An 11313-nucleotide genomic window follows, 5' to 3' on the forward strand; every position below is an offset into this window, starting at 1 on the left:
ATTAGAAATAGCTTTTATGAGAAACAGGTCAGAGAAACGAAACAAAGGCAGTTACATGGTGATATGATCTGCCCTCAGGGACGCCAGTGTTCTCTATGTTTCTGCCTCACAGGGGAAATTAGCTCTCCATTGCCTATGGACACATTACATAATCACAGAGAGCAAAACTAGAGCCTTAACCAACAACAGATGTTTTCTCTCTCTCTCTTTCTCTCTCGCTCTCAGAGGCAATACAGAGGATTACTTTGGAAACAGAGAGGACTGCTTTGGACATTTCTTCCCCCGACACACACACACACACACACACACACACACACACACACACACACAACTGAACGTGTTTTTATTGTCTGTATGGATGTGTGTTGGGGCGGGTGGGTAGAACAGAGATCTCTTGCTGATTGGCAACCCAGCCACACATACACTAAGCTTATCCAATCACAGGATAGCATGGTGGAACAATGCGAGAACCCCCATTTAAATGTGAATACACCAGTGCTTTATTCAGCTAAATGCAGCATATGCTACAATGACACAGCCAAGATAAGCCTCAAATGGGCAAGGGAGGGGATAAATAATTGTCTCAAGACAATAAAAACAGATAAGTATAAAGTGGTGGAACCATTTCAACAGAAATACTCATCCCCACTCTCTCCTGCCATATTCTGCACTCTGTCTCCGTTTTTCATTTTCTCTCTCTCTCCCATCCCATCTCCCCTCTCCACAACTCTACTAACTAAATCTCATTCTCCTTAACTTAACACTACCTTTCTGCTATCCATCAAAAACACACACAGAAAAATGCATGGAAGAATGAAGGTATATACCAATATATTCTCCTGTGTCCTACTTCTCTTTTGCCAATGGCCTTTGTGTGTGTACGTGTGTACGTGTGTGTGTGCGCGTCCGTGTGCACACTGATGTTTGTGGCAAGAAGTGCACTGTTTTAAAAGGGGATCAGATCACTGTTGCAAGTACACACACCCTCAGGGTAGATACACACATACATAGGCGCGGCGTGCGCGCAGGCACGCGCACGCACAATTTTTTTTCCTCTTAAGTGCACTGAGGGGCCTCGGAGCCTGCACTAGATCAACCGTTTCAATAAAACAGTCAGAGCCGTTCGCCCAAACTTTGGCTGAGCCTCCCGACACTGCTGAGGCTCGTCTGCCTGCTGTCTCTCACACACACACACACACACACATTTGTTCTTCTCTCATTAATCTATCGCCCAACTCTCCCCCTGTAGCCACCTATCCTCTACTTATCAAACCTAACCTACCATGCCAGCCAGGAAAGACCGACAGCTAAAGAGACTGAGATGCTTCTACTATACCAAAGCAGAAAATGGTGCAAATTCCAAAGAACTTTACATACTACTACCACAGTGTGAGTGTGTGTCTTGAAATTGTGTATACATCAGTCGATGTTAGCTGGACCCCAGTAATGCACTGACAGACTCTCATACACACAACACTAACTGAAATCTCCTGTGCATGTTTGGGCCCTGTGATTCCTGCTTGTCATTAGAATGACTCATTTTGATGGGTTGGTGATACTGCTAAAGCAACAGTTGTTCCACTGAAGTGGCCTGCTCTTAATTTAAATGAAGGAAAGACAGAGAGAGACAGAGAGGAAAAAACCAGAGAAAATGTATTGAGTGAGAAAAAGAAACAACAAGAGGCCATCCTCCTCCTTGACATGTGACTTTTGACACACACACACACACACACATTGAGTTTTTTTTCCACTTCAGAATGAATTTTCTGAGTCAAGGATTGCCAGGGCTGTTCCCTCCCTGCAGTCCCCTCATCTAGAACGGCCTACTTTCCACACAGAGAGACAAAGGGGGGGGGGGGGGGGGGGGGGGGGGGGGGAGAGACACAGAGAGAACAGTGCCATGCTCTAGTACACTTGGTTGAGTTTGTGAGGGGCTTCACTATCATGCTTGTCCAGCGGGGGCAAAGGCTCCTCTCTTGGCCCAGCTCACAGTTCCTCAGTCAAGCAGAACTCCCCCCTCTCTCTCCCCAGCGTCATTTTGGAACTCCAGTGGTGTTCTAGCCTATTAGATGATCAGTAGTTGTGTCTTTCATGAAGTTGAGTGGAGGGGCTGGATCAGGGCCGGAGATTCACATAGTGGGGCAACGTTTTTCATTAATATGCTGAAAAAAGTCATGAAGTATAAGACCCAAAATGATATGTGTATGTACCTTCATAATGTGGTTGTCTTCACTGGGACATTACCAACGAATTTACATACATGCATGTTCCCCTTTTCTAAGTCCTGTTAATCTACAGCCTATTTTAACGGCTTTCTCAGAGAGAGTTCCTTGGATTCTCATACATGCACACATATACATACGTGTGTGTGAGTTATGAGGATTAGTGTGAGAGAACAGCACTCCAGCAGCAGAGCTCAAACACTCCCGCTGATGGCTGCCAGGTGCTCTTCTGTGTTAAGTGTTCCTTCTTTAGTTGTGTGTATGTGTGTGTGTGTCTTTTCAGCTCTGCAATGGGTGCTTTTAAACAGGCAGCAGAAAATAAGTCCTCAAATGTTTCCCATAATCCAGCATTTCACTCCCTCTGGCCGCAAATAATGAGCTCTCCTTGAGAAGAGCAGCCTCGTCAGTGTAAACCATTTAACTGAGGGAGAAACAGAGAGAGGGAGAAAGAGAGAGAGTCCACAGAGACTCATTGAGGTAAGCCTTGACTTTGGCAGATGTACATACACAGATGGAGAGAATAAATATTGGACAGGGATCTCATGATACTGAGAGAGAGAGAGAGAGAGAGAGAGAGAGAGAGAGAGAGAGAGAGAAACTGAGAGAGATCAAAATAAACATCTCCATACATCTTTATGTTTATAAATATCTCCCTGCATTTGTAAATATAATGAATATCTAGAGTATGTAAGAAATTTATCTTATAGTTCCAACTGTATAATTTAAATGTAATCCACCCTGGAGCAATCAAATCAGAGAACTGATGTAAACAAATGCAGATTTACACTAGTTGCTACATTCTGAACTCTTGTCTGGCCTATACTCTTATTAAAACACAGGATCGGTTGGTGCATAATAGTGTCAGAAAAGGTCATAAGTAGAAATAAAGTCATAAGTAGAAATAATATTATTTCTGTTTTCTGTTCAGTTTTAAATACAGTCATGCTGGGCACGAAGTGTATGACTTAATGCCTGGACTGCTGTCCTGTTCTATAGCGTCTGGGTTACACTGTTCATTAACACCCAGTACAGGGCTATGTAAGGTTCTCCCATCTCACAACCTGCTACCTATTTGGAGACACCCCTAAGTCATCTATTATAAATGTACATAGTATTCTTTTTTTTTAATTTTGTTTACAGTGAGTAAAAATTATTGATCTTTTTCAAAAGCCAAAATAAGAATTCTTTATGATGATGAGGTTTTTAAATCTTTCTGTTACTGTGAATGTAAAAGGTAATGAAAACAGAGGCAAAATGAACACTTCTCTGTAAAGAGGAATAAATTCTACAGACATTTATTCTTTCAGTTATGGAAACAATGCTGTTTGCACAGTGGGCTGAAATTCTCTTTCCAAGCCCCAGTATCCAAATCATGAGTGATATGCACTTGTGTACATCTGTGTGTGTTCATTAGAAGCCAAGAGATCATGAGTGCCTGGATTTTTGAGGTTAAAAAGGATTGCTGTTGAGTGTGAGAGAGAGAGAGAGAGGAGAGATGATTTATGTGGCTCCAAGGCCACCTGAGAAAGTATTCTTCATGAGGTAAAAAGAGCTCAAGCACAAACACACCTCACTGTCGTCAACCCTCCAAAGCAGAGAAACATACTGTCACGAGTCTGTACGTGACCAGAAGGTTGTGTTATCGGGTCGAGGATATATCCCTTTATTTTTCTCAATATTCACCACAATGCGCGTAGGGCACTAAAGGAGAACAGGGAGTAAGGGAGGAGATGGTAAGGGAAGGGAAGACAGAGTGTGTTTTATGGCATTGTGTTTCTCTCCTTCTGTGTGTGTGTGTGTGTGTGTGTGTGTGTGTGTGTGTGTGTGTGTGTGTGTGTGTGTTAAAAAGGCTGAACCACTGATTAACTTACAAGAAATGTGAGGGCAGACACAGCCACTGACACACCAAGCGTTCATCAAGGTGTTTCTGTGGTGACAACACCTTCTCTGGCCCTAACTAGAGCATCCCCATCCATCACCTTCAGAGTGGCCAAGCAGCAGAAAAATGTATGACACACAATACACAAACACACAAACATACACACACATCAGCGGAATATCATGCAGCCCTAAAAGCTATACTCTATATTACACAGATACATGACAGCTGGCCAGTAAAGTGTCCGTGTATGTTTGTATGGTCACTTTTAGGGATTCTACGAGGTGAAATCTAAGATATAAACACCAGTATCTAAAGCCTAAAACCAGCCGTCTCTTCTCAAAAACACGTGACCTCCCTCCTCTCCATCACTCTGCCACGTAAAGACATGCTGTCATTGGGTGGAGTCTTTTTTGGGTTCCCTCTATTACCCTGCGCTGAAGGTTTAGTTCTTTAACAGATGTGACTGGCTGTTCAGTCAGGTTGAAGGCCAAAGGTGGCAGGCTTCTCAAGGTGTCTTGAAGTATGGCATAAAAAAAAAAAAAAGATCTTGCGAGGATAAAGGGAAGAAACAGTCAATGTTCAGACAGCAGCATGGAATGAAAGAAGACTATTTTGAAACTATTTAACAGCGGTGTTCGGTTTGAGTTCTTGAGGATCACGTGTAATGAAGGCATTTGTTGTAGCCAAGCCCTAAGTGATCTAATTTACCCAGTTAGCCGTCTTGCCAAGGTAGCAAACTAATTAGTCATCAGGTGGCATAGTGCCTCACTGAAATAATATAAACAGCCCTCAGTTATATGCACTTGATCCATATAAACCAGTTTTCGTCAGATAAGCATGTAGGGTGGAACATTGTTGCACACTGCACAAACCATGAGCTGTACAGGTAAACAATACAATTCGTCAACGTCCAAAACAGAAAGAATCGCGGTAATCTGTACAAAAAAACTTTAAACTATTCCAAAAGGATTGTCAAATTTAATGATACACTTTTGCAAATGAGACACAAGCTAAGCTTTCTGGCAAACCGCAAATGGTACATGATTAAAAAAAAAAGCACATGCTGTCGTACGTACTAGGTCTAACACGACAAACTACTTCCTCTTCACATTTAAACAAGGACAAAAGGGTTTGGAAAAAACAACAACAACAACAACAACAACAACAACAATGAGTTCAGTGAGTGGTCAAAGAGAGAAAAGGTTAAACCAAACCCCCTCTAACAATCATAATAAACGCAATTCAGACGTGTGAAAACAGGATCTTTCTGCTGTGGACAAGAAGAGCATTTGAAGAGGCTCCTCATCAAACAGTGAATCACTTCATCAAAGTACAGCATGTTTGCTTTTTTTTTCTAAGAGGGGGGAAATGTGCAAATGGAACAGGACAACAGTAAAAGCACCAACAATACCAACAAAAAAGAGCAAATAAATGCTAGAACAAAAAAAAAAGAAACTGGTCTTACATGGTGTATGTTATGAGATGTTGTTCAGAGAGAAACATTTACAGAGTGGCACGGAGCTGTGTTTCCCCCTCAGTGGAGAGGTGAGCAGCTTATCACCTGCCGAAGAGAGAGATTAGCGAGTGCCCACTCCTGCTCCGGAGCTCTTGGCCAACTGGACGTCATAGCTCCAGGCTCCTGCCCCTGAATATGTTGAGTGCCACCCTTGTGTGTGTGTGTGTAGGACAGAGGTATGAGAGTGTTTCATCTAAGTGAGAAAACAAGTGATGAAAGGCAGGAAATGACATCTGTCACGTATCAGCTTCAGGTCGCCATAAATTGTACAAATTATTGACATATTTAAGTAAGGGTGTAAAAGGCCTGTCTGTTAACATCATTTCCTTCTATAAGAGTAAACGGTAAGTATTATGGTATCAGTCACTGCATGGCGCTACATCATATTCAGTGATTCTCAACTCCAGTCTGGGGGGGGGGGGGGGGGGGGGGGGGGGGCACTGTCCTGCATGGCTTTGTTTTAACTCTTATCACAGTTAATTGAGCTAATCAAGGGCTTGATGATGAACTGATCAGTGGAATCAGGTGTGTCAATCCTGAGTTAAAACAAGACGTGCAGGACAGTGGGCCCCCAGGGCTGGAGTTGAGAATCACTACATTACACCCTACTGTCACACTGCACAACCCAGTTCGGCTGGGACAAGAAGGCCTACATATTATGTCCCAAGGAATATAAACTACGAGAGAGAGAGAGAGAGAGAGAGAGAGAGAGAGAGAGAGAGAGAGAGAGAGAGATGGGTAGCGCAATTCTCGCCATCAAACTGCGGCCATCAACAAGCGCCGCTTTAAAGCGAGCAGACGTAAGTGGGCCAACGTCTCCAAACAGCGGCGGTCAGCTGCTCGCGTTGGTAAACAGCGCGTTGTTAATATGTCCGCATCAAACTCTCCCATTGTCCTCGCTCCTGGAACACTGAGCCTAAGTGAATTACTCGTGTCTTGGTGTGCCCTAATCTGATTTTTGCAATACATGCCACGTAACAAATCGAATCTGCAACAACTTAGATAGAGAGGTAAAGGGGTGTGTGTGTGTGTGTGTGTGTGTGTGAGAGAGAGAGAGAGAGAGAGAGAAAGAGAGTCAGTCAATGCGCATTCCAACGGTTTAGAACGAGACGCAGAAGAGCATATTTTTGAAACGTTCCACAAAGCGTTGCACTGTGCGAGACTCATTTGGGTCACATGCCTGCCCTAACTCATGCATGACCCGACACTGCACAAAGGATCACATGTAGCGTACCATGTGCAGCGAGCGGTATATCATTTCTACATTTAACGTACCCTCTTAAGACACCTCGCAACACTCGATAACAAGAGCAACCAAACCACGGAGCACACGTGTATAGCTGCAATATAAGAGCGCATAGCCTATTTAAATTTCTCATGAGACTGCTCTGCCTTAACCGACCCATTGTGGAAACCGACCGCCGAGAGTCACTAATGGGCGGTTACAGTGAATATCAAAAGTAAGTTCTTTGCACGATAACATTCTATCCGGTAGCACTCAAATGAAATACAAAGGAGATGAGAAGTAACATTTAGTACATAATAATATTATGTTTTATTAAGAAAAATGATCACTGCACGCGTATTAATTCAAAAGCACTATTCCTGTCATAAACGAAACCATTCACCATAGTCTAAGTTACATTATTTCAATAGTTCGGGGGGAAATATCTGGACAGTCATGCACCAAAGTGCTCGGCTACATCACCTGTTTTCTCCCCTTAGTGTATTTTAGCAACGACAATAACAATGCGGCGAACACAGACCTTTAACGACAACATCAGTTGCAATACTCTTATCTCCATCTGATTCCGATAACAGAGCAACGCGGGGCACAGCCTATTTTCCCCAACGCCCCGACGCTTTAGCCCTTATTTGTCAACACGTTCGCGTAAATCCGAGAGATGAAATCTAGCGCTGTGCTGATATAATAATAAAGATGGTGATAATGGACTCACATCCTGTCACCCGGAGACAACAGTCGGCCCTCCACCATCATATCAGGAAGAAAATCCAGATTGTAGGACGAAGTCATATTCTCTCTGTGTCCGTATACACTGCCGAGCTCGTGTTGACTGGATAACGCCCGCCTTCCGCGAGCCTGCCGAGTTTGGACAACTGCGTTAGGGGGCGAGACGGAGAGGGACAGGTGCGGCGCGAGCAACCTCCCCACGGCACTATCCACAGACACGGCAGTTGTCACATTCTCTTCCGCTCCCTCATTCGTTTTTTTTCTTTCCTTCAATCCCTCCTAAAAATCCCTTCTTGCAAAGCAACTGAACAGTCGATCTACGGAGTGTCAGGTGCCGAGGCGAAGAGGCGTGGCTCCTCGCGCTGCAGCGAGTGGTTAACCGTTGCGTTGCTCTCCTACTACCGAGTGAGAAGAATAAAGCGCCACTAACAATAAAATAACCGTTTGACTACACGTATACAAGAATAATTATCCAACCGCGGTTTCATTTAAACATAGAAAACGCGTCATTCTACTCCTTAAAGATAGCACACGATAGCTTCTGAAATTCAAAAGGAGAATATTTTTCCAGGTGTAGTAAGGTTAATGACTGATAGTCGAGTTTTTGAGGGAGGGTAGACTACACAAAGCGGTTCCATGTTGCGAGCCACTGCTGAGTTATAAACCTCTCTTCCGGGCCGAACAAAAATGTGTTTTTTCATCGTTCTCCTGTTTGATTATGCACGCATTTATTTTATGCATGCCGTTATTCAACAACATGCTTAACAGGACGGATGAGATGCCTGTTTTCCCCCTCTATGTACCCCCGGGGGACAGAGCTCTTTCTCCTCTAACCGCTGTTGTAGCCGGTATATAGTGGAACTGGGTCATGGGAAGCGCGCGCGCACACACGTACACACAGGGAAGCTGAGAAAGAGAGAGAGGACAGACCTACATATAGGCTGACAGCTGTATATTGCTTAATGAAAAATTTCTGCATACTTCAGAGCATAAGTCTAATTAACTTTAATAAAAATGTAAATAGCCAATAATTTTGACAGAGGCACTGAGTCTTTCAAATCATGAGTTGCACATTTATGTATATAAAAGCTTAAATGGCCCAATACAGTACATACAAAAAGGCAGACACATCATGAACAATCATGAACTGCTCAGCTTTCTTAAGGAGAATTTTTATTCCTCTGTGGCAAGGACCACACACTCTTTGCAAGGGACATAACACTGCAGCTCTGATCAGTTCTAGGCTCAGCAACATTATGTGGCAATAAAATGAAGTCAGATGAGTACCTGAATGTACGGAATGACCAGGTTATCCCATCAATGGATTTTTTCTGCTCTCATGGCACAGGCATATTCCAGGATGACAATGCTAAGATTCATTAGGCTCAAATTGTGAAAGAGTGGCTCAGGGAGTATGAGGAATCATTCTCACACAAGAATTGGCCACCACAGAGTCCTGACCTTAAGCCTATTGAAAGACTTTGGGATGTGCTGGAGAGGACTTTACAGAGTGGTTCGACTCTCCTGTTGACAACAAGATCTCAGCCAAAAATTAATGCAACTCCGGACGGAAATAACTGTTGTGACGTTGCATAAGGCTGTCAAAACAATGCCACGGCGAATGTGCATCGTAATCAAAGCTGAACATGGTCCAAGAAAATCTTAGAGTGTGCAACTCTTTTTTTGGTCAGGCAGTTTATAGTGTATTTGTGAGTTACTGAGCAACCAATGGAACATGTAAAGTTGTGTGTGTGTGTAGCAGAATTAAACTGAATTAGATGTTAATAGTGTTTCATTTCCATGCTGCAATTGTTTGCAGAACCCTTGGCTGGACTGGAGCATAACTGCCATGGATTATCTCATTAGAACACAGTCTGAGCCCATTCATCTTCTGCTCCAGTGTTCAATGCACTGGCCATCAAACAAAAGAACAGAATTCAGTAGAGTAGGATAGATCTATCCGTGTGAATTTCTCTTGGCTCAAGAAAAAGGTGGGATATTTTGATTTGTTTGACCCATAAGTCATAGGGTACAATTTGTAGTTCACTGGATTTGTATTAAAGTATGATGACTATACCTATTCAAGCATTATCATGTTGTGGAACACAAACAGAATGTAAGTCTTCCCTTATTCAGACATCCCCTAATTTCAAGTCCAAGCACACTGACTCTTAAGTTCACCAAAAACATTTCAGCTGAGTAAGGGGTATTTTTTCGAGCGGGAGGGGTTGGTTGGCATTCGCTTAAAACAATGAGGGTTGCATTGTCTTGAAAGAATGCAACTGTTTTCTACAATGTGCCCATAAGACATAGCCTACTGCACAAAATGCAGCCTAAGCAATCACTGCATACAATCCTCAAATTAGATGTGAACAGATGATATTAAATATGTTCAGTTCATTGTTACACTAGCCATTTTAGACATCTATGAACTGGTTAACTTAGAGTATGCGTAATTTAATACTAATTAATTCTAAAGAGGATATAACTATCCTGCTTAAAACCATTCAAAAGACACAAGATGTTCACACAGATGTATTCTGATGCAGTGCAGTTACAGGGAGTGACACTGATCGGAAGAGTGAAATGTGAAGACAGAACATGATAGAAAGGAAACGGCGATTACGAAGAATGGGAAAGACAGAACGGAGTTAACTTTCTCTCCTGTCATGTCATGCTTTCTTGGCTTTAACTCCTCAATCTGTGTGACAACTGCTCTCTCTTCACCGTGCAGTGAATGTTGGAAAACGTCTATGCATTCAAAGAGAGAGGAAAGAGAGAGAGAGAGAGAGAGAGGTGCACAGTGTGAATCATTAGTCCTCCATGTAAAGGCTCATAACTCAGTAAACAGCAGCGGTTCAAAAAAAAAAAACTTCAGCATAGCTATCATTTAATAACCTCAACACAACACAGCACATTGTATATGGTTCTACTCTATATGGAAACTGTTGTCTCAGGGTAAAGCAGTCATTCTGATGAGAGATCAGGGACAGCCAAATTCTCCCTCTCTCCCTCGTATTGCAATTCAGCCACAGAACACCCCCCCCCCCCCCATGCTCTCTCTCTCTTTCCATCCTTTCTTTCTTATTCTCTTGTTTTCCATCACTCTCAGGTCAGAGGTCACCTCTTCGTCTCTCTTGGTGTTGTTATTGTTACCTTTTTTCCTCCCTCCTTTGGCCTTTTGTTGTTACCTCCCTCCTTCCCTCTCAACCCCCCACCCCCTACCAACCTCGTTCCTGGGGGCTGGATGTTCTTTGTGTGGCTGCTGTGGGCAAGGCCTCTTTTTCTCCACCCCGACCCCCTCGGGGCCTAGACCCAGCTGGCCCATAACATGTATTGATTGACCACGTAGGAGGAGAGCAAGCGAGAGAAAAGAGGGCAACGGAACAAGAGAGAGCGAGAGAGAAAGAAAAAAAGAACGAGAAAGAGGCTGGCCTGGCAGGCTGCAATGCAGACAAAAATAGCATGCCTAGGAGTTCAAACCACAGACAGAGAGAGAGTGTGAGAAAGAATGAGAGGGAGAGAGAAGATGAGAAAGATAGAGAGCAGTAACTACTAGGGAGGAGGAAAGCAGGCGAATAATGACAGACGGACAGATGTCCAGTCAGTACAGTCTGTTTTCAGCCAAACATGCCTGTTTGAGCTCATGAATAATTAATCAGTCCATGTATAATGCAGAACTCTGAGCAGATTTGGGCTAAAGCAGACACACGAATAAGCC

General features: G+C 43.4%; 1 protein-coding gene across 3 annotated transcripts in view; it reads right to left on the bottom strand.

Annotated features, from left to right (window-relative positions):
• The window catches only part of celf2 (cugbp, Elav-like family member 2), a 62125-nt gene extending 54470 nt beyond the window's left edge, over positions 1 to 7655 (bottom strand). For all 3 annotated transcript variants that reach the window (XM_030790794.1, XM_030790778.1, XM_030790786.1), the window contains exon 1: positions 7579 to 7655. In XM_030790794.1, coding sequence (XP_030646654.1) covers positions 7579 to 7655 — 77 coding nt within the window. The remainder of the gene's footprint in view (positions 1 to 7578) is intronic.
• Positions 7656 to 11313: the final 3658 nt, after the last annotated feature.

This window comes from Chanos chanos, chromosome 1, assembly GCF_902362185.1.
Source record: "Chanos chanos chromosome 1, fChaCha1.1, whole genome shotgun sequence".
NCBI classification, from domain to species: domain Eukaryota; kingdom Metazoa; phylum Chordata; class Actinopteri; order Gonorynchiformes; family Chanidae; genus Chanos; species Chanos chanos.